Raw genomic sequence first — 23,594 nt, 5'->3', positions numbered from 1 at the left:
ATAAGTGGGTCTTTTTGAGCGCCATTGAAAATGCATTGATCTGAGTGCTCCAGTCAATGAATCCTATTTTGTAGGCCTCCTCAATAAACACAAGGAATGTTAAATGTATTAACATGTTAAAAATCTTTGTACGACTTATTATTTATTAATCAAAAACGGCTTTCGGATGTGAAATTAAATAGTGGTTACAAGCAAATCAAAGCCCAGTATCACTGAAGCACTTCACCCTCTTCTATCTCTACCGGGCTTGAATTTCCCGCGCTTGCGCGATGTCATTTCCTTCTTCAGCACCATGGACAGCTTCGTCGCTCACATTTTTTTCAACCACCGCTTATTCGGCAGCTTAAGGCGGGGAAGCAAAGTTTTGGCAATACCGTTTATTTCCTCCGCACCCTTTTTTCTCTCCTTTACCAATGTTTATCTGCGCCCGTCGCCGCGATTAGAGTGAAAGAAGATAGAGCAAAATATCAAGGGAGGGAGATGAAATAAATATGCAAAGAGACGACTCTGTAAAACTGATTTCTCGTTTTCTACTATTTGTTTGCTGTGGTTACTGAAACGGGCGACTGCAGCGCTATAGGGACCCCGGAGAAGAGGACTGCCGTGTGGGGGACGTGAAGGGACCGATCTGCATGTGAGACCGTGGGTCCGTCCACACTCCGGAGGCAAGAGATGCAGCCTACGAGCAAGATCCTGAGTCTTATCCTCCTCGTCTTGATGGGCACAGAACTCACCCAAGTAGGTTTGAACACACGCCATTTTCCCCGCTGTATTAAAGCTACACCGAGGCTAATTGGCTTGAGATCCTGAAAAAAGATTAGCGGGCACCGCTCCTATACCGAGCCCCGGTGATTAGCCAGCTTCCGCGCTTAAATAGATTAACGGGAGGGATTACAAGACGATGATGTAGAACATTGTACTTGACGGGCAAACATAGAGCCAGCAGCGCCCAGTTCAGGACTATGGGAGGCAGCTGCCTGATGTGAAATCGCATTCGTTTCAGGTTTTTCATGATGAAACGTTAGATAATTCCTGGGGGGGTCAAATATATATTAAGGAAATAGTCACAAACGGTACCTGTTTCAAGCCTATTTACCGGTCTAAAACGTTAGAGTTACTGTTAGCTTGGGGGTTGGAAACCGTATACCGAAGTGGTCTTGGCAAATGACTGTTTTGATCTTTAGCCAGCAGTCAAAATCGAAGGATCCAGCATTTCACAGCTGGTCGTTTGAGAATGCTCAAAAGCTCAGTGAGACGATTGATAACCTGACTTGATTGATAACCTGACATGACAGCGTAGAACATCTTCCAGTCAGACTAACCCTCTGAAGGAAGCAAACAGCCAGAGAGACTTAAGGCAGATAGAAACACAGGCTCCTCATGCCAGCAGAGGATCCACTGCTTTGATTGCTTGACAGCTGTCCCAAAAATTGCCTACTGTGTTTGCACATCCTTATCTACCCATTGTACAACTTGATCTACATGCATTTGTGTGGATAATGTGGTTACTGTGTTGCAAACAGCTGAGGTGGATTCTTCCTTTGACTAACCGAGTGCATAGACCACCACAATGGGTATAAACTAGAACAGACAAAGACACTCAAGGGGCAGGGTGTGTGGCATCAATGTCCTGGAATGGTGAGTTCCTTGTCCATGGCTTCAAATAAATAATGTCCAGGAGCTCAAATTGACACCGCACACCAGCTGCCAATCAAGGCTCCAGGCAAAAACTGGAGCCGGACTGGCTCCAGCCAGTCCGTTGTATTATTAGCTAGCTGCCTGCTAACATGTCAATTGAATCACGTTTCATCCTCAGAAAATGGGGGCTGCATATAGGACCATGTGTTCTACATAGAACCTTCCATAGAAAAAAGCTCCAAGATATAATCACATTCTGGTCCAAAAGGTTCCTTTCTCATTAGATTGAAAGGAACAATCTTGTGCCATTAAACTGCATCTCTGTTATATCCTAAATATAGCTCTCTATATTTAAACCTAATTAAAAAGCATTCTTTTTAGGGTTACTGTATGTTTTGTATAGACCATTTGTCAGTCTGGCTGGAATTCTAACTAAACTCCAGCATGTTTACCACAGAGTTCAACTGTGTGATCAAACATTTTCGTCGAGGACTGTAAAACTGACAGTCCCAATTCACCACAGTCTGAACCAGACCCAATTCTCTGTCCCGGGCCAGAATCAGTGACCCATCAGGAGCAAGGTTCTAAATACTCAGTTGAATCTCATTCATATTTCCTAACAGCTGGCTTCCCAGAACACAAGGCCCTTGTGCCCTCACTGTGACAGAGGTTATCTCTCTACAACGCAGGCCCATCAACAAACCAGTGGACCGCTCAATTCTCTGAACACTGTGACCGAAACACAGCGCTGCGCTCCCAGGAACGCTGACTGGGTCGAACACGGCACCCCTTTTGGCCTCATTGATTGAGAGGCAGCATCAGGGAGGCAGCATCAGGGAGGCAGCATCAGGGAGGCAGCATCAGGGAGGCAGCATCAGGGAGGCAGCATCAGGGAGGCAGCATCAGGGAGGCAGCATCAGCTGAGGGAACAGGCGGCACTGTGGACATCGTGTGCTTTGTCTGCTGCTAGGTGGTTTAGCGGAGCTTGCGTTGGTCAGGGCGCGTGTCACGACCACGTCTTTGGGTCGTCTCGATCTAGCGAGGGAGGCTAAAGGAGCGTTTCAACGTTCAAATAATATTTACTACAACAACACACGCCACAGGGGAACAAGGTAAACCATGTAATGGTGTCAAAGAAATGAATACAGAGTGCTAGCTTAATGATTCTCTGATAAAAGTACAATGGGTAGCTCCCGTTTCTTGCTTTGCGTTCTTATCAAAAGCAATGCTATGTGATGGGAAGGTACCCCTATGGGCAGTTTACCTATCTCCTTGCTCCTGTGCTAAAGAACCAAAAACAAAGCACTATATCATGTGTAAACTGAAGTATGACACTAAACAAAAGGATGGTATACACTTACTACTATCAACTAATACTAATACTTAGTATTCAACCACAAGCTCAAACCACAACACAGAATAGCCAACAGCACAAATATGTAACCAAGTCGACTTGAATACTCACCACAAACAACCAAAATCAATCGACTGAAACAGAAGACAGGAAAGGTTTAGAATAAGTTGGACATGACCACAGACAGACACCTGAATGTATGAATGAGAGTGAGGGGAGACACAGAAGGGGAAACAACAAACAACTAAATGTATACAGACACAGACATACATTTATACATGTAAACATGTGGTCGTAATAGCCAGGGTTGACCTACACGCACACACACACACACACACACACACACACACACACATTATTCATAAACACACACACTCAGCATGAACACACCCTTTAGACACCCTCTCACACTCCAGGAATACACACCCTGACACACATACCCATGAACACACACATCCTCACTCATCTCCAATGTCCTGGCCTACTTATCCTCCCCTCCCTCCCCCCCCCCCCCCTCTCTCTCTCTCTCTCTCTCTCTCTCTCTCTCTGTCTCTCACACACACACACACACACACACACGCACACACTGTCTCTATCTGTGGATGGGTGTCATCTCTAACAAGGTCATTCAATATCTGCCCTCCCGATGCCCTCCAGTCTGTCAGAACCACGAGTCACAGACACAGGCTATTTATACTCCACAGACTACAGAGACCTGAACACATCAAACACTCGGATGCTCTCACACACACATTGACACACAGCCTAAGAGATGCTAATGCTCACCCAGGACAGCACAATCCGACTGGTACTGGATGCTTTAACAGGGAGACAGGGTGGATAGGAGAGTGAGAAAGATAGAGGAGGTCAAAGAGAGATTCCTATGTTCTATTATTTGCACTTGCCAGTGCCTTGAACTGCTTCCCTGTTTTCAGATCTATTCTATCCACTGCAGAGACCGACACACTCTTAGGACATCCGAAGCGTTTGGAGAAGGCAAATAAACACAGGTGGATTCTGTCCTTCAGGCAATGTTTGCACCTGGAATGTGTTTGAAATGCACAGCAGTGTGCTGTATTGTGGGTTCATGTTTGATTCAGCCGTCTCGTAGGAACTGGGTAGAGTAGGAAGGTATAGGCCAAGTGTGGAGAAAAACAGAGCTGCCCGGCCAGTGTGGTGTGGCTGAAACGAACGACTTGAAAAGGACTGTGGATGGTACGTGTGTGAGGTCTGTTCCGGAACAACAAGCGACGTGCTGTAGGTTCTCTTACTCTTTTCTCTTTCTCTCTCTGAACCTTTGTGTCTCTCCTTCCCTTTCTCTATCTGTCTCTCTCTCAATTGTCCTCTCCCTCCCTGTCCGTTTCTCCCTCTATCGATCTATTTTCTCCAATCTCCTCCACTTGAATCCCCAAATGACACATGGCACTTTACATATCTTTGCATCCTCCATCATCCCCATCACACCCAACACCGCACTCTCCTTCTTCCCTTACTCACACACACACACACACACACACACACACACACACACACACACACGCACACTCTTCTCTGATGGAGGTGATATCCAGAGCCTCGTTTGTGAGAGCGCAGCGAGGGGGACAATGGTTTCTCTCTCTCACAGAAGACACAGATGTGGTACACCTAGTGCTGACAGTAGCAGCTCTAGGCTGTCTACCAAGAAAAACAAAGTGCTGCTTCTGATGGAACACGCTGATAAAACCTGCTGGGCTGCATATCCCTGTCTGCAGGCAGCCTACACACATACATAACACATGCAGGATATCCAAACAGCACCCCCACACACAAGGCGCACCCACGAGAGAGATACAAACTCGTCGAGGCAAAACCAGCCACACGAATCTTCCAGAACCTGCTGTTAATTCACAAATCCGTAAAACTGATTTGCGCAAACAACGTGTATGCCTCTGGGTGTTGCTGACTATAAAATGCAAATTTCAGTCCCCAAAAAAATAAGAAAAATACATTGTTCTGTAAAATAGCGAGAGAGAGAGCGAGAGAAAGAATGCCACTGCATGATATTGGATTTGATTGACAGCAGACATTAAACATGTAGCTAATGACGCGTGACACACGACTGCCTGTGTATTGTGTGTGAGACGGGCCGGCGTGAATACACACGCAGCCGCCGCAGGTACGGTGCCATTTACGACGTCGTGTTTGCACCGGTCTTGATTGAGGGACACAATACTGCCATCTGAAAGGGGCGTGGCTTACCTGGGCCGTGAGGGACAGCTCTGATGAGCTCTTTGTGGTCCTCCATCTGCACCGCCTCCCTCGTTATCCTGATTGGTTTCCCCGGTGTGTGTGTGTGTGATCCTATCCTCCCCTCCCCCCTCTCCCCACACACAAGTCACAGACAGAGTAACTCTAACAATCCCCTCTCTGTATGAGATGACTGACCAAGCACGCAAGCATTGTTCACGTTTTCCCCCGTATCGCCTCAGTTCGTTTTCCCACGTTCGCATTTGAACACAGTTAACACCGTGACTGTGTTCTCCCGGGTTGGTCGGGACTCCGTTGGGAGCGTGCACCGAGATTTTTTTCCTGATAGGAATAGATTTCGCCCCTTCACCGTCTTCTACCGTTCTGTGAGCCTGTGCTAGGTTCTGCCACGTGTCTGTGTGGATCCTGGATGCAGGCCCAGGGGCTTATCCAGGGTTCAGCTGCTGTGTCCAGGGATATAAGGACAGCCAGGGGTTACTGCAGGGCATTACCACTGTCTGGGTGTTCTGGCAGAGATGAGCTGGCTCTCTGTTTTAGCCTGGGATGTGTACTGACGTGCTGGAGAGAAAAGGTGAGCGGCTGTCCTATAGGGACCTTTGAACTCACCTGGAAAATGGCTGGGCTACATGTGAGCTGTGCTGGACAAGGCTAGGCTGGTGAAGGTTCATACTGTGCTGGGCTTCAACCCTAGCCCTGTTCTTAGCCCTTTCTAGCCCTATTATAGTTCTACCCTTTCATAGTCCAAAACCTTAGGCCCAATAACCCTGTCCTCAACTCTAACCCTGTAGCCCAATAACCCTGTACTCAACTCTAACCCTGTAGCCCAATAACCCTGTACTCAACTCTAACCCTGTAGCCCAATAACCCTGTACTCAACTCTAACCCTGTAGCCCAATAACCCTGTCCTCAACTCTAACCCTGTAGCCAAATAACCTTATCCCTACTGTAGCCCGCTGTCCTAAAGATGCCTCTGCTGCCTCTGCTGAGTGAGAAAGAGGTAGAGGTGAGGTAGAGACAGAAATAGAATGAAAGCGAGTGTGTGCATTAGAGGGAAGCGAAGGTTGCTTGTACGGATGCAAGTTCATATTTAATTGTGACCAGAAAACTGCATTATGTCAGGACCGAAATAGTCCTGTGCAAAGTGCTCACTTGGGTTATTTGGGGGTTTGTGGGCCCTGCAGTACCCCGGTTTACCCTAAAGGTGGAGCACCACCCCAGTGTTGGCAGAGCCTAGAACTGTCTAATCCTCCACATTGTCTACTCATTAGAAACCACACCTTATGAAAATATGCTGAGGCGTTGTATTGAGTATTCGGATGTGGATTTTATAGCGGGGAAGAATAAGGCTGGTTGGAGACCATACAGCGAAGCTGGAAGATAAAGGGAAGGTGATCATGGAGGTCCTTAGATGGAGATAGTTAGGCATAAAAAGTCATAAGAATTGCTGGTATTATTGACCATCCAGGTGCTCTTAAAGATAATCGTAATAGAAAGCCGTAACCACAAACAGTCACATAGAAAAACATATTTGGTTGGCATATAAAATACCCTTCATGTGTGGTTTGAGATGTTAAAATACCTAGCTTTGTGTGAGGCCTTACTCCTTCATCAGGGTTTGGATTCCACAATACACCCTACACTGTACAAGCCTTTTGTAGGCTTATAACAGAACAACCCTCCTAAGTTATATAGAGAACCGTGATGTTCCAGATGGTTCGCTTTTCTACTTCATATGGTATGGTTCAATCTGACCTGAAAATGATTCATTATGGATCCTGGAAAATGTTAAAATCTTATTTTAGGGGTCTGGTTTACTGTTACAGAATGGATGACGTTTTCTTTTGTTATGACTATTGATATGATTATTACTGATGTCTGTAAGTGTATCATTGAATTTCAATGCATATTATGACATGGAGCACACGGTATCTATCCCCTTTAGGTCGGTGTAGTAGCAACACCAGAACCCGCTACACGATGGCGCCAGAGTCTTTTACATGCATCATCATCTGTCTTGCTGATCCAATGGGCTATTTTGCCCCAATGACTTTTGAATTAAATTTGTTCTCATTTCTGAGGTGTGTTATTAAATTATTGATTGATTGATTTTAGTCGCGGAAATATATAGAGTAGAACGTGCCTCATCAAACAGTACGGACTCCTGTGTTTTATGCGCGGGCGTCGTTTCTGCCCCACGATTTTTTTTACATCCGGAATTGAGAGGAGTGATTTTACCATAATGGACTGCAAATGCGTGAGGCAGTTTCATGCACAATAATGTTCGGTCGAGTTATTCTCTGTGACCCGACAGCTCGCCCCGCGCTCCGCAGGGGGCGGGGGGGAGAAATGTCACCTGCCCCGGTATAATAAAGCACTCAGCAACCCGCGCCCAACCGAGTGGCGCGACCTTAACCACATTGCTCGTCTACAACCCTCCTGGGACGCGTCTCAGAACAAAAAAACGCGCAATCTGGGATAATACCGGCCAACTAGGGACCCCCGGTGGCACGGGAAGGGCGTCTGGCAAGCAGTCAGGACGGACCTAGCTGACATCACTCTCTTTATAGATCCGTAGTGCCCCCTCCCTGCCTTTCTCATCCATTCGAGCAGCTTGTGTGTAGTCACTCGCACTTAATCACAGAGTGCTCGAGGCAGGAGGCGGATCGAGGGCGTGAACGAAAGAGGGACGGAGAACGGGAAAGACACCAGTGCGCGGGACAGCAGATCGAGAGAAAGAGTAACAGACTGAGAGGTTTTTTTCTCCAACCTGTACTTTACAGTCTCACTTTAGAACGCTTTCCGCGTTCACACTGGTAGTTGCAGTCAACCACTGACCTGTTAACTCCGGGCGTGCGCTCCGCTCCGTTCACCAGTCGTTCAGCCGAGATGTCCAAGGAAAGACCTAACGACTCAGAGGCACGGGTGATAAACCAAGCTTCTCCGGGCAACATGGATTGCCTCGCTTGTTTCTTGCTGGAATCCGTAGAATGAGGGATTGGGATAAGCGCAGACCGCAGAGATGTCGGTGCCTTTGCTGAAGATTGGCGTGGTGCTCAGCACCATGGCGATGATCACCAACTGGATGTCGCAGACGTTGCCCTCGTTGGTGGGGCTCAATACCACCAAGCTCACGGCGGCTCAGGGCGGGTACCCGGACCGGAGTACTGGAGTAAGTGTAGCCTAGTTCAAGTTCACCCATATCAAAGATTGCGTTAAAATGCCTGTTAAAATACTGCAATTTCATACATTTACAACATCTTTGCCAGATGTATTTTCTGATTGGCTGGTTTTTGAGTTAATTTAAAAAGTAACCTCGTGCTCTTTTGCTTGCTCTTCAAAAATGCTGTTGTTTTTCTGTAAGACTGGCTGCCAGCGTGGTTCTAAAGACACGAGAGAAAATTACATTGCTGAGGTATGATGGATTGATAGTCTCGGTTTGGTTGCACTGTCGAGCCTTGTTGTAAGGTAGGCTCCAGTAGCCTAGTTTCGAGTGTGGGCGGGGGAGCGCGCCAGTGTAGTGGAGAGGACGCGCGGTTATGGAGAGCGCTAATCTGCTTTGGTTCCGTCATTGATAAAACGCTGCAAGGTGAAAATAAAGTGAACATTTTGTTTTACTGCCAGACGGGTTTACCTGCGCTGACTTTCTTTCGGTCTCTCTTTGACTGTCTCACTCACGGAAGGTGATATGCGCACAGAATTTCCAGTTACGCGCCGGACGCCGGATAATTTCCCCTTTGTCTTGTTTTCAAGCCCAGACTCGATCATAGACGTCAAAATTAGCAAAATTAGCTTTTCTTTAATTATTTTATGTCCGTGAAACAAACTAGCAAAAAAAAAGAAAAGAAAGATTGCTCGGCTATTAGATAAATTATTGACGGAATCATTCACAAATACTATTTACGATGGTCATTTGGACTGCTCATATTGCTAAATGATTATTAAGCTTAATAAATGTATACTAGTCTATACATTCCATTTTTCCAGAATGCGATTACAATAGGTACCCCTCACTATCTGAACGATGGGTTATAGTGTACCGCATTTGATATTTTACGGCTTTACTACGCTATTTATCAGTGGGAGCTCCAGTAAAGCCTGTAAATTAAGATTCTTGCTGAGTTGTAAAGCTCGACATGTATCGGAAGAACCCTTTTTTTATGATGGGAACCTGCCGCCAAAACAATTGATATGTAGGCGACTCAGTGCGTGTTTCTTGAATTAAAAACAAATTACAATACAAAAATATATGAAGGCAATGCATAATTGCCTTGCATCAAATTGTCAAGGAATCTATACTACTCATAAAAGACTTTTGAATTGTGTTTTACGCCTCCTTGTCCGTATAACTGCAGTAAAACCCATTTCCAGAGTCATGATACACAACACCCTGGAGCAGAGTTGCATCTTTGATTGACAGGCTTTATAATTGGTTACTCAAGCCTTGCAGAGTCTTAGCCTGTCAATCATTTTGATCAGACAGATTCTCATTGGCCAATTTCCTCTTCTGAGTCCCACGGTGTTAGAAGCAGATTCAGCGTCCATTGCCTGATCTGACTATGGTCTGTCCAGTTGCAGAGCTCTTGTGGGATCCAGTTATTCCTTACATCCTTGGGCTGATCTGACTCGTTTTGGCCATTAACAGCATCGATATCCCACTGACACCCTAGACAGACACTTAAAATAGTGAAAGTGTAGAAGAAGGAAAACAGACATGTTAGGGCATATCTGGTTGGCTTTCCCTCCCTCCTGTTGGCATTTGGAGACTTGATGAGCCGATGTGGGAGGAGCCTATGGCTTACCGGGTCCAGATGTCGCAGAGTGTAATCTCCCCTATTTGAGCATTTCTGTAAGCAGCGTGAACATTCACGCCACAAACGGGAAATAGTGATGGGTCAATACCTCCCTCACAAACATCCACCCCCACACAAAATCTGGGAGTGTCATAACAGAAGGTGTCAGTACCCTACAAAGGGATTCATTTATTTATCAAGGCTTTGTTCATTCTTGTCTCATTCTTTTTTTCTCTCTCTCTTCTGTTTTGTTTGACCCCTTTATTTCACCTCTTTCCATCCTCGCCCCTACCCCTCCCCTTCCCTCTGTGCCTTCATGGCTGGCAGGTGTTGCCAGCTAACCCGGAGGAGTCGTGGCAGGTGTACAGTTCGGCCCAGGACAGCGAGGGGAGGTGTGTGTGCACCGTGGTGGCGCCCCAGCAGTCCATGTGCTCGCGGGACGCCCGCACCAAGCAGCTACGGCAACTGCTGGAGAAGGTAACAGCACCGGGCCGCGGATCTCCACCTGCTTGGCTACTCCTGAACCCGAAACCTCAGCCTAGCAACACAAAGAACTCCCCAGTGTTCGTTATCAACCGTAGCAGCGATTAGAAGTCGTCAGTAAACACACACAAGCATGCGCACACACATTATTCTTATTTTTTTTACACACACACACGCACACAATGTTTTTGTGACCCTGTCATCACCTCCAAGCTCATAAGACAGGAATAGGTCTATGCACTAATGAGTTCCCTGGAAACCCAGACCAGCAGCTATGCGAGGCATCATGGGAAGAAGCCAGTGTTGTGTGGTTACCATACCCAGGCTGCCACACACACGCAATGATGCAACCCAACATCAACACTGGCATAAAGTGCCATGCTTACAGTGGGAGGAAGACTAGGAGTACTCCATATAATGCATCAAAAGCACATTCTGAGGCTTACAGTGTAAACTTCTGAAATGTTTGCGTGTGAATTAATCTCGGAGTGATTTAGAGAAGAGCGGTTGCCAGGGACTAGCGAGGCTTGCTCCAATATCTGCTGAAAACACATCAAATCTCTTCCCAACATAGATACTTACACAAAGTACTTTCTACAGCCTCCATTATAGAGATCAAAAAGAAATAACAAGTACGAGGGAACACAAGTTTATTTTCATCGCTCCGACACCAATTGTTTCAGTTCAACTCATTGTCGGCTGGAGTCAGCAAAGCGTTAACGTGAAATAGAAAAGGGACTCAAAACGAAACAGTTCAAAACCAAAACCTCCTTGTGTCCCTGCCCCTCCACAGGTCCAGAACATGACCCAGTCTATCCAGGTCCTGGACCAGAGGACCCAGCGAGACCTGCAATACGTGGAGAAGATGGAGGTCCAGCTCCGTGGCCTGGAGACCAAGTTCAGACAGGTGGAGGAGAACCACAAGCAGAACATCGCCAAGCAATACAAGGTAGACCCCAGCAGCCCGGCCCCGCTCTCCCGCCGCCTCACGCCATCCATCTGACCATCACTGACACCCGACGTAGCTCCGCATAGCACCTCATCCACGCCGTCAGCACTTTGTAGTCTGTAGGTCCCCACAGGAGCTGGGGTTCGCTGTCACCGACCCCCCTCACCGTCGTCACCTCTTGCGTGGTCTAATGACGTTCCCTTCGTCTAGGAAATCTGTTGTCTAGTTTTCTAAAGTCCCAATAATTGAGATTCTAAAAACAAGAATCAATGCTAAAGATAAATGTTTTTTAACGTTTTTTTCTGTTTATTTTTGTGTGTGTGTGGGGGGGGGGTTATTCCAAATTGTATCTTCACAACTAGCACCTGTACTAATATGTGAAGATGAAAATGGGTGGTTACGTTGTGGAGGGTCGGTTGATAGTGGACCAGTTGGTGGGACCGTCTCATCAACCACATACATCCACCACTCATTCCTTCATCCATTCATTCATTTCAGGATCTGTGCTCTTCGATGAGGTTGCACAGTTGTTTTTCGAGTCAATGCCAATATCTCGTGCAACCCTAATCAATGTATCACGGATAACGACTCGGAAAACCACAGATCATATCCTGATAGTTATTTGATGAAAACAAATTCATCACATTTCGTTGTTGCATCGGGGATGGCTTGTCAATATATTGAACGTTGCCTAGACAACACAGCCTCAACGCTCTGATCCCTTGAAGCACAGACGGACCACCTTCACCTTTCACTCCCCCTCCCCTCGCCTTCGCATGACTCCCTCTCCATCACAGTTGACGACACTGCATGCTCCTTCCTCACTTGCTAACGTAGTTGTGCGTCTCGTGTGTTTGAACGTGTGTGTGTTTTAGTCAGGCTAGAGGGCCAGCTCCTATGAAACAGTGTGTCGTTTTCTTGCTTGCAGGGCTAACTTTAGGACATGTTTAAACAGCCACAGGGAAGAAGAGGCAGGTCAATCCCATGTTTCCCTGATCTGAGCTACAGTACTGAGAGAGTTGGGGGCGTCAATAAAAATCACTTTATTTACCTTTAGCACCCTTAGTAGTAAGATATCCCACCCTTTCCTTGACCTACCTACCTACCTGCCTACCTACCTACTACTGATCTTTCCCTGCATGTTACTGTCAAGGTTTTTCATCCAAAAGCTTTTTCAAAAGTAAAGTTTAGTTTACAGTTATTATGATTCTAATTTAATCTTTTGGAATTATTACTATTATTATTCAATTGCTGTTCTCTTCTTTTATTTTGGCATTGTTTATGCATATTTGGTTACTCGAGAAATATACGTATAAACATAGACGTAAAAATTCCTAAACACTTTGTTGTTTGTGACATGTAAAAGCATGTAATCCTTAAGATGTTGCATTTTAAACGATGATGACCAATAAAGAGTTTTCCCAATTGTTTGCGGTGTGCTAATGGCTTGTTTCAATGCCTTGTCCAGCCTAGGATGGAACTACTGCTTGCTGATGTGGTGGGATGTTTACTGGGTTTGTCTGCTCCAAGATTCACACACACACACACACATAAAAACCCATGGTTACACACTCTCTCATTACACACACTCAGGGTACGCCTGTGAGAGTAGTCAGGATCAGATAGGTGTTTTGTTTTTTTCATTTTTCTCTCTTTTGGACAGGAGTCTCTCTTTTTGTCGGGCATGACACTGAACCCAGCTTATTTTAATCCTTTCAGGCCATAAAAGCGAAAATGGAGGAGCTTAGACCGTTGATACCAGTGTTGGAGGAGTACAAGGCCGATGCCAAATTGGTATTGCAGTTTAAGGAAGAGGTCCAGAATCTGACGTCAGTTCTAAGCGAACTTCAGGAGGAGATGGGGGCCTATGACTACGAGGAGCTGCACAGCAGAGTGTCAAATCTCGAAGAGAGACTCCGAGCGTGCATGCAAAAATTAGGTAGGCCCAGAAAGCAACAGACACACGCACACACGCACGCCGACAGGCACATGCACACCAACACAAACGCTGTGCGGGTGCATCACATACCCACGGACGCTCACGCAAGCACACGCACGCACACGCACGCTATCTCAATCGCTCTGTCTTCACACACGCCGCCTACACGCAATTTGGTGTGGCAGAAGACGTGAGGGAGGGAGTCAGGCATATTCACCGAACCGCAGGACATTTCAGAAACATGTGAGGGACGGCGACACCTCCTCCTGCCAAACACTTCAACACCTGTTACAACACAGTCAGAGCCACAGCTATGGAACATGCTGGAAAGCACTGCACGATCCTGAATGCATATGCATTGATACATAGATTGGCCCTGTCCTCCATAACTATACAAATATGACAATAGTAGTGTTGCATATCGTTCAAGTGTACTCATTTACACTCACAGTAATATTACATACATTAGTATACGGCATATATATATATATATTTTATATGGCATAATATATATATATATTTTTCCTGTTATCTATGAACATTTGAGGGATGGTAAGATGGCACGTTAGTTGTTTTTGAAACACTCATACTGAAACATCTGCAGCCACACACACACACACGTACTGTAAGTACACACACACACAAGCACACAGACATGCAGTTTTGCCATCAATCACAGCCAGCTGGAGAGCCGAGTGTGTGTTTTTCTCTTTCAATCACTCGGTCCTTCATAACGCACACATACTATATGTGCACTCTCTATCTCACTCCCTTTAGCTGCCCCCTGTCTCTCTCTCCATCTCTCTCCATCTCTCTCCATCTCTCTGACAGGCGCTCGCTGTCGCTCGCTCGCCCTTACCCTGCATTTTATCTTTCTCTCTCTTTCATCTGTCTGCCCCTCTCTCTCTCGGTTCCCTCTCTTTCTCTCTCTCTCTCTCTCCCCTTCTGTCTCTCTGTTCTCTTCGTTCTCATCCTCTCCCCCCCCCCCCCATTCCCTCTCTTCTATCTGACGTGATCGAGTCCTGTTCTCTCTACCAGTCCGTCACCATCGCTGACCACAGAACCAAACATTCCTGCCGTGTTCTCTCTCAGATCAATACACACGGCTGGCCTCCTGTCTGTCGGCAGCCCTAGGATTACAGAGCAGGACGGGGATGCATGGGGGGGTGGGATGGGATGATGGAAGGCCGGGGGTGGGGTGGGGGTAGTGGCGGCCGGAGTCAATCCACTGAGTGTGGGATCAGATGAGATGAAGGGGGGGGGGGGGGGGGGACACTGCTCCATCAGAACAGAGAGGTCGGCCGGCCTTTTATCATCACACAGTCACTCGGGACTGTGCGCACACACACACACACACACACGCAGAGCCCACTGTCATTGAGGTTTGATTGACAAGGTCAGCAGTCGGGTGTGCAGAATACAGTGGAAAGAGCAGCATGCCAGGATGAACACAGCGGGAGATGAAAAGCTAATAAGTGAGGAGGGAAAAGGGGAGGGAGAGAAAGAGAGAGAGAGAGAGGGGGGGGGGTGGTGTGAAAAAAAACTGATACAAGTGATGGAGAGTGGCAAGTGAAAGAGAGCGTGACAGATTCAGTGTGAGAGGGAGGGAAAGGTAGACAGAGAGAGAGAGAGATGGAGGTGGAGAGAGTGGGTCTGGTTTGTCCTCTCCAGGCTGTTCGGTGGCAGGGAGAGTAACAGCCAGGTGACCGTGGAGGCACAATGGCCATCGATCAGGCAGGCAAGGCAATGTTTTAATCAAATAAATAAATCACCCTTGGGCCTGTGTGACAGGTTCTGGGCCTAGGGACGAGGGCGAGGACGGGGGGGCTTGAAGGGTGAGGTGGAGGGGGTGGGGGGGGGGGGGGTGACACCCATGGTGTCACAGCACAGGGACAGGCCTGTCACCGTCACCTACTGATGGTAGCATGCAGCTTTCTCTGTCACGAGTCCCTCCCTTATTAACTCATCCTTCTCTCCCTCCTACTCTCTCACTCACTCACACTCTCTCACTCTCTCTCCTTCTCCACTTTTCTCTCTCTCTTTCTCCTCTGTCTCTTTTCTTATCACTCTCACTCACTCTCTCCTTCTATCTCTCTCCTTCTCTCTCTCTCCTTTTCTCTCTCTCCTCTTTTTCTCCTCTTCTCTCTCTCCTTCTCTCTCTCACTCTGTCTCCCTTCTCTTGCACAGCTCGATAAAACCCACGTGAAGTTCACATACCCACTGGTATCCCAGGGCTACAATCTGCACACAATAACCCAGCCCCCATCCCCTATCCCCCATCCCCCACCCCCAGCCCCCAGGCCCAATCCCCAGCCCCGTCTCCGGACATGCACCTAAAACCCACTCTCTGCTTTCAATCTATCCTGTCAATCCCCAAATCCTTACATACCGGGTTTATATCTCTGTTGTCATTTCAATCGGACTCCAGTTAGATTTCCATTAGATCTAGTCTGTGCTGGCTGGCAGAAGCAGATTCAGGCCAATGGCAGATTACACCTTGTATGACCCTGGGGACTAAGAGTCGTGGCCAGACAAGCATAGTACAGCCGTCGCTTGGACATCCGGCAGACCAGGGGAGAGAGCAGAGATGACGGGCTGAGAGTGGAGATGATGAGACCAGAGGAGAAGGATTCAGTGGGCCAATGAGCGGAGAAGAGAGTCGGAAAGTAGACGAGGAGGAGAGGGAAGAGGAGGAGAGGGAAGAGGAGGGAGAGGGAAGAGGAGGATAGGGAAGAGGAGGAGAGGTAAGAGGAGGAGATGGAAGAGGAGGATAGGGAAGAGGAGGATAGGGAAGAGGAGGAGAGGGAAGAGGAGGATAGGGAAGAGGAGGATAGGGAAGAGGAGGAGATGGAAGAGGAGGATATGGAAGAGGAGGAGAGGTAAGAGGAGGAGATGGAAGAGGAGGATATGGAAGAGGAGGAGAGGTAAGAGGAGGAGATGGAAGAGGAGGATAGGGAAGAGGAGGATATGGAAGAGGAGGAGAGGGAAGAGGAGGATAGGGAAGAGGAGAAGATGGAAGAGGAGGATATGGAAGAGTGGGAGAGGGAAGAGGAGGATAGGGAAGAGGAGGGAGAGTGACGAGTAATGAAGAGAGGGAGAGCAGAGGAGCGGTGAAAGGAAGAGGAGGAGAGTGGAGGAGAGGTGCTCATATGTTCCAAGTTGTTCTGTCTGAGGCTAAAGATAGCTCCACGATTAGAGAAATGAAATAAACTGACCAGTGAGCCAGTGGATTACTATGCCGCCTGATCCCACTGGCAGTTATATAAGAGTCTTAACCCAACTGCTCGTCTCTTGGCTGTCATTGACGTGTAACACACATAAATGCCCACACACACACACACAGATACACAGATACACAGAGAGAGTAAATGCAGTTTGTTTGTTTAAACCTTTTTTTTATTACCTTTATTCAAACAGGAAGGGCTCATGGAGATTTGAAATGAATTAAACAAAAGTTTACAGGATACCACATTTTCAAAGTATGACACTATTCAAAGACGGTAATGAGTTTAAGATGGCTTTGTAAATCAAATTATACAAGGGACTGAGCGTGGAGTGACTGGAGAAGACATGCCAAATCTGGTTAATGAAGTGCAGTGGTGCATAAGAGTGTTTCAATCTCAGTGCTGCATGGTAAAATGTGTCGATCGATCTAAAAAACTGAGCGGAAGCTTTCATAAATAAAATATCTTTATAATCTAGCATTGGTATAAATACTAGCCTCAATACCTTAACACCAACACACACATACACACACGTTCACTCACACCATGCAGTGTGTGTACAGTGTGGCTACAATAAACAGGAAGGTATCCAGTCATTTGTTATTTTCTATTCATCAAATAACATTCTATTTGCGTAGCCCTTTTACAAGCCTTGTCACAGAGGGATGTCCGTATGCCCATAAAACTAACTAACCTAACCCAACCTAGACCAGGTTCTTCTCTCAGAATTCATCTCCATCGAAAACACTGCAAAACAATTGTCCTAGAGAAGATTTTTTTGGACATTGACTGTGTGAGGACAAAAAATGACAGGGTGAAAACAATCATGGATTGATAGAGAGAGAGAGAGAGAGAGAGAGAGAGAGAGAGAGAGAGAGAGAGAGAGAGAGAGAGAGAGAGAGAGAGAGAGAGAGAGAGAGAGAGACCGGCAGGAGGATAGGAGACAAGAAAGGAGGAAACAGCAATCTAATCTCAATTCTATAATTGCATTTCACAACCCATTTGCTACCAGGGAGAGATGAGAGAATGAAAGAGAGTGAGATGAAGAGAAAGAGAGAGAAAGAAGAGACTGAATGAGAGATAAGGAGAGAGATACAAAAACAGAAAGTACTCGATAATAGATAACACATTGTAATAAAAGACAATAAGCAAACACGCTTGTACCTGCCTACCCACAGCCAACCAATCAGTAAATCAAATCAAGGCCACATATTTAATTCATCTCAATTAAGTCATCAACACGTGTTAATTGATCTCTGCGCCCCCCCTAAACAAATGTTGCATCCACAAGTGTGTCATAACGCTGGCACAGAGCAGTGTTGTGTGTTAGTAGCTAACAGGAGTGGAGTTGTTCTCCTGTTCATAATAATCAGCCTATTAGTCCAACTACCTACTTGTCATCAGGGACACACACACAGACACACACACAGACACACATACAAGCGCACTCGCATTGTCAACAATTTAACACCTCAATCAGTCTAATTAGCGCTCAGCTCAGTTTGTGCAGATGATAACAGAGTACACGCATGGGTGTACAGACACACACCCAAACACACCCGTTTCCACACGCACACAGGCAACAGCAGGAAACACCGTTCGGCATGCTCTCACTCACAGTCTGTTGGTATACACACACACACACACACACAGAGTAGCAAACCTTCACATGTCACACACAGAACAAAGCTGACAAGTAGAACGACACTGCCACACATATCAAGCAAACACTTTTTTTTTTTTTTTATGTATTTCTTTAACCTTTCTGCCTCAATCTACCAGCATTGATGTAGAGATGAATGAGCTACTACAGGCATGGAATCGTTCATTTGTGTGGCTCTGCAGTACCGCGTCAAAGTATCAGGCACAATTAAGAAACAATAAAAAGTCGAGCAAAAATGCCATAAGAAACAATGAAAGGAAAAGACGAAACAAACATGGTCAAATTGCACTTTCACTGCCGCACAAATACAGAAGACCAAAAAATCAAATCATGATATTCCTGTAAATCAATGTTAGCGCCTGAGACTTGTGCAGTCCTAGTGAGATGTGTCCCTGATGTGTTCTCCTGCCTGCAGCGTGCGGGAAACTGACCGGCATCAGCGACCCAATCACCATCAAGACCTCCGGGTCACGCTTCGGATCCTGGATGACCGACCCTCTGGCGCCGGAGGGAGACACCCGGGTAAGAACAGCACACTCTCACACGCACACACACACACACAGACAAGCAAACACACACACAGACAGACACACACACACACAACGCGCATACACACACCTGCATGCCCAAGATTCGTCTTTCTCTATCTATACACACACACACATACTTTACCCTTCAGGAAATACAACAATGCTGCCTTTCATTGTCATGTCTAACCCTTACTGTTAGAGACATCAAAGTTATGACTTTCTGAATTCACTCTTCATGTTAACACCACCCCTCTCCTCCACTTCCCCTGCTTTAATGCTTCCAAGTGCTCCCCATGGAGTACATTAGACATTAAACACAATCCCAATGGTGGCAATAACACCAATGGGTTCAAGGGGGTTTTACTGTAAAAGCATCGGACACTCGTAATAGAGAGCCGACTGCGTCCAACCTTGATGAAAGGTCCAAAGATTGTTGGTGTTTTTTTGTCTCCACTTTGGCAACAGTGAGGCCTAGTGGGTGATGAAGATGCTCAAACTGGGCGTCTGTTGGACGAGATTCTATTTAGTGGCTGTGGCGCATAAACATGTAAATGGTTGGGTAAATCAACATGGTTTATGGCAAGGTAGGGTTTCAAAGCAGGTAGTGTGCCGCAGAGTATATTTGATGCCGCTGTGAATCAGATACATGATCACTTTGCATCTGGTTGTGGTGTTGTGTAACATACACACACGTACACATCTAATGAATTCTCATTACAAAATGCACACATACAGAAGTCTGTTTGAAAACAATCATGATTACCCACCTTTCCTCGGTACATCCTGCAAGGTCTTAGTTATTTCTGTAAACAGTCTGTGTAGTTGATAACAAACAGTCTTTTGTTGATATAAAAGTAGAGAGACACTTATGTAACCGAGTGTGTAGGAGTATGGTGACTAAGGAGATGTGAAGTCATATAAAGACAACAGCCACGCTGGCAGAAGATAAGGGATGCGATGTGTTAGCTGTGTAGTTAGCCTGATGTGAGGACATGGGGAGACAGACTGGTCCGCTCTCCATCGCTCCTCCTCCTCCTCTCCTCTTTTGCTAAATATCTTCACCATTTGCTCCAGGAGGTGGCCGTTAGAAGGCTAGCATTTCCTATTACCATCTATGGACCCAGTTCCTGCCCTCCGAATCATACTTTAAGCAATCAGAGAGCCACTTCCTGCCATCTGAATAATTTATAAACCAATCAGAGACCCACGTCCTGACCTTGGAATCATTCATAAACCAATTACTGTTGAATGTAGGGGGGGGGGGGGGTTAAGGAGGGTGTTACAGGAAGACAAGGGGGAGGGGTTATGTGTGTCAGACCACAGGAAGACAAGGGGGAGGGGTTATGTGTGTCAGACCACAGGAAGGGAGGCAACGGACGACGGGGGAGGAAGGTCAGGTGGAGGAGACGAGACGAGGGAAAATAAGGGAAGGAGGAAGAGTTAGGGAGCCAGGTTGGAGAGGAGGGGGGTTGCTTCCAGGTGTGTCAACCCCCCCCCTGAGAGAAAAGTGGCCCTTACTGTTTTCCGGAACCACCTCCCTCCATGGACCCCATGTGGAGCCTGGATCCTGTTGTGAGAGGCCCGGCTTAGACGGGTCTTTCATCCAACTGTGCCTGTCCTCTCCTCCCCCTCATCCGCTCCTCCCCTCCTCCCCTCCTCCCATCCTCCCCTCCTCCCCTCCTCCCCTCCTCCCCTCCTCCCCTCCCAGGGCTGTTGATTTGTCCCCTTGGCCTGCCATCCCAGACTGTTGGTATTCTCAAGCAGTGGGGAAATTCCCAGAATGCTCTCCTCCTCGACTGGAGACCGCCTTCTCGGATTTAATGAGTTGTCCTGTTGGCGCCTGTGATCCGCTTTGCGGCACAAGGCGACACGTGCTTCTCATTGTTCGGCTCTCCGTTACATCTGCTGGGAGAGATATTGGCGGCGGGGGGGTTTAAAAGCTCACCCGTGCCTCGTGCGTTTTTGTTGTTCGAAGTCCGGACCCCTTCAGTGCCCTCTCTCTTCGACGTTTTATCTTGTCTAGACGTTTCCTCTTATATCCTCGTCTCACTGTTTCTTCTCTCCTCCGCCTTTGTCTCCACCGGTGGCAGGTGTGGTACATGGACGGTTACCACAACAACCGTTTTGTGCGGGAGTACAAGTCCATGGCTGACTTCATGACCACGGACAACTTCACGTCCCACCGGCTCCCCCACCCGTGGTCCGGCACCGGTCAGGTGGTCTACAACGGCTCCCTCTACTTCAACAAGTTCCAGAGCCACGTGATCATCAAGTTCGACTTCAAGACCTCCGCCATAAGCAGGAACCGGCAGCTGGACAACGCGGGGTTCAACAACATGTACCACTACGCCTGGGGAGGCCACTCGGACATCGACCTCATGGTGGACGAAGGCGGGCTCTGGGCCGTCTACGCCACCAATCAGAACGCGGGGAACATCGTGCTGAGCAAGCTGAACCCCAACACGCTCCAGATCATCAAGAGCTGGACCACCAACCACCCCAAGAGGAGCGCCGGCGAGGCCTTCATGATCTGCGGGACGCTGTACGTCACCAACGGTTACTCCGGGGGCACCAAGGTGTACTACGCCTACTCCACCAACTCCTCCACGTACGAGTACATCGACATCGCCTTCCAGAACAAATACTCCCATATATCCATGCTGGATTACAACCCTCGCGACCGCGCCCTCTACGCCTGGAACAACGGCAACCAAGTGCTCTACAACGTGACGCTGTTCCACGTCATACGGTCCGAGGAACTGTAACCGCCGGCAACAGGGCGCCGGAGCTTAGCGTGCAAGCTACATGTCTACATTAGGGGTTGTATCCAGAGATTCATTCTATTTATGAAAATGCTGTATATTTGAGAAGGACATAGAGAGAGTAGACTGTATGGTGAAGGTCATTCTGTACGCTGTTATATCATTAGACTGAATGGGATTGCATCACCTAGCTGGACGCCATGTGGATGAATGTGCTTACCGACAAAACCGACATGAAAAATATATAATATACAAATAATACATGCTTGTTACGAAGATAACGGAATATGAAACACATGATACAAGAGCTGAAACAGAACGACGTTAGACTGAAAGGAAGAAATAAGAACAGATGCCAAAAACATCAGGCCTTTCTTTTTTATAAGGGATCATACATCTAGAAGATTGTTCATGTGAGGCTCTGGCTCTGTGGTTATATAAGTCCTCCACCACCACCTGGTCCTGTCTGACCTCTCAATCTGTTGGTCGCTGACTGTGCGAGGCAAGGGGGAGGTCTGAGGAAAGACTATGGGATTGGTTATAAACTGTTTTCGCCAACCAGGACCTCCCCCACGCCCCCTTCCCCATGGCCTTTCCCATGTCAGACAGGGGAACACCAGGCTGATACTTCTAGAAGACTCCGGAACCTACCAACTATACAGTCTGTCACACATATCCTTTAGAACAGTTTCGGTAGCAATGAAAGAATGTCTGTGGTGGAAAACGACTACAATAACAGCAACAACAAAAAAGCAGGAACAACAACGCCCAGATCCACCCGACCTGGTGGCACTGCGCCGTCGCTCGAGGAGATGTTCCTTCCTGTGTTCGTGGGCTTTCCGTGCATGACTGTTTTTCTACCCGTTATGGTCTGCTCTTCTGAATGTCTTTCACTGTATGATGCTTGTACTGTAAAACAGAGAGGGGGGGAGGGGGTAAAAGGGAGGGGTGGGGAGGAAAAAGGAGGGAAGGGAAGGTGTGGAGGCTAGTCTAGAGAAAATATTGGGATCAGAGACATCAAAGATGTTAGCCTTTTTCACTCGTTTGTATCTTCGTTCTTGTTATTTTGACCTCCATGTGACTGAAGTGTTCTTATTATAGTTTCTTTCGTTTCTTTTCTGTGATGTTCTTGTATCCCCCCCCCCCTCCCCTCCCCCTAACTGTGGGCACCGGCTTCGCATCACTGTTGGTTTAGTTGGAATGTGTGGGCGGGTGGGAGGAATCTACCCAGCTCGTATCTTTCAAAGGCGAAGACCACAAAAAAAAGATGAAACATAGAATGTCTTTATAAATCATGTGCTCGGGGGATCTCGAAACAGGTTCTCACGGCCCTCCCAGCTCTCATATCTCCAACTGAACCTGTCAACCTGGAGGGGAACTGAGAGTCTGTTCCTGAAGCTGTGGAATCACAGTGTCCCCCTTAACCCCCCCCACCCCCCCCCCGCTGAGGACAATGGCTTTTCACTTGTTTTGCGCTTTGCTGGATGTGTGTTGTACCTGAGCTGAGATAGTGTCAATAAACAGAGAATCTTGGTTCTGAGCGCCTGTGTCCTCCAGTGTTTAAGGTGCAACTCAAGGCTGGAAAGGCAGACCGCAGGCTCCTGACAAACATCAGCCTGCCTTTAGCGGCTCTAGCGTTGCTAATCAATACAGACCACTAGCCAAATTGTTTTTTTTTTTACATCGACAATGTTTATCCCGGCATGGCCGTCAGTAACAAAGCATGTGGCGCCACACACCACTAAACACCCTATTGGTCCAAATGGGTCAGATTTGAGTTGTTTCTTGTGGCTTTTAATACTCAGTTGTGGAATTCGTGTCCAGATCATCAGTTTCAGAAACAACACAAAATGTGGTGCAGGAAATGTTAGAAGTGATATTCCATAAAAGGCATTAAGGAGGTTTTAGTGAGTTTGGCGGCCATGTTTGTGACTCCACTACCAGGTGTTACTGCCTTTACCATTTTACAACCTGTATGTACTCTGTGCACCACACAGGAGATGACCTCTGCACAG

General features: G+C 47.3%; 1 protein-coding gene across 2 annotated transcripts; it reads left to right on the top strand.

Annotated features, from left to right (window-relative positions):
* Positions 1-308: 308 nt before the first annotated feature.
* On the top strand, positions 309-21,829 carry olfm1b (olfactomedin 1b). 2 transcript variants are annotated; one of them, XM_062478024.1, is made up of 6 exons: positions 309-738; positions 10,357-10,506; positions 11,306-11,461; positions 13,181-13,400; positions 18,703-18,809; positions 20,908-21,829. In XM_062478024.1, the coding sequence occupies exons 1-6, from the start codon at positions 673-675 to the stop codon at positions 21,580-21,582; spliced, it is 1,374 nt and encodes a 457-aa protein (XP_062334008.1). In that variant the 5' UTR covers positions 309-672; the 3' UTR covers positions 21,583-21,829. The 2 variants fall into 2 exon arrangements, with proteins under 2 accessions (XP_062334008.1, XP_062334007.1); XM_062478023.1 differs by lacking the exon at positions 309-738 and adding an exon at positions 7,725-8,408.
* Positions 21,830-23,594: the final 1,765 nt, after the last annotated feature.

The sequence above is a fragment of the Osmerus eperlanus genome, chromosome 14 (genome assembly GCF_963692335.1).
Source record: "Osmerus eperlanus chromosome 14, fOsmEpe2.1, whole genome shotgun sequence".
In the NCBI taxonomy this organism is placed as follows: Eukaryota; Metazoa; Chordata; class Actinopteri; order Osmeriformes; family Osmeridae; genus Osmerus; species Osmerus eperlanus.
The sequence above is the reverse complement of the archived record's forward strand: the minus strand, read 5'-3'. Positions and strand labels throughout refer to the sequence as shown.

What these genes read in the sequence shown, in the direction of transcription:
- olfm1b (XM_062478023.1), top strand. Translation starts at nt 8,259, where the DNA reads ATGTCGGTGCCTTTGCTGAAGATTGGCGTGGTGCTCAGCACCATGGCG. An exon ending in ACCCGGACCGGAGTACTGGA is followed by an intron (nt 8,409 to 10,356) that starts GTAAGTGTAGCC and finishes CATGGCTGGCAG; the next exon opens with GTGTTGCCAGCTAACCCGGA. An exon ending in AGCGTGCATGCAAAAATTAG is followed by an intron (nt 13,401 to 18,702) that starts GTAGGCCCAGAA and finishes TCCTGCCTGCAG; the next exon opens with CGTGCGGGAAACTGACCGGC.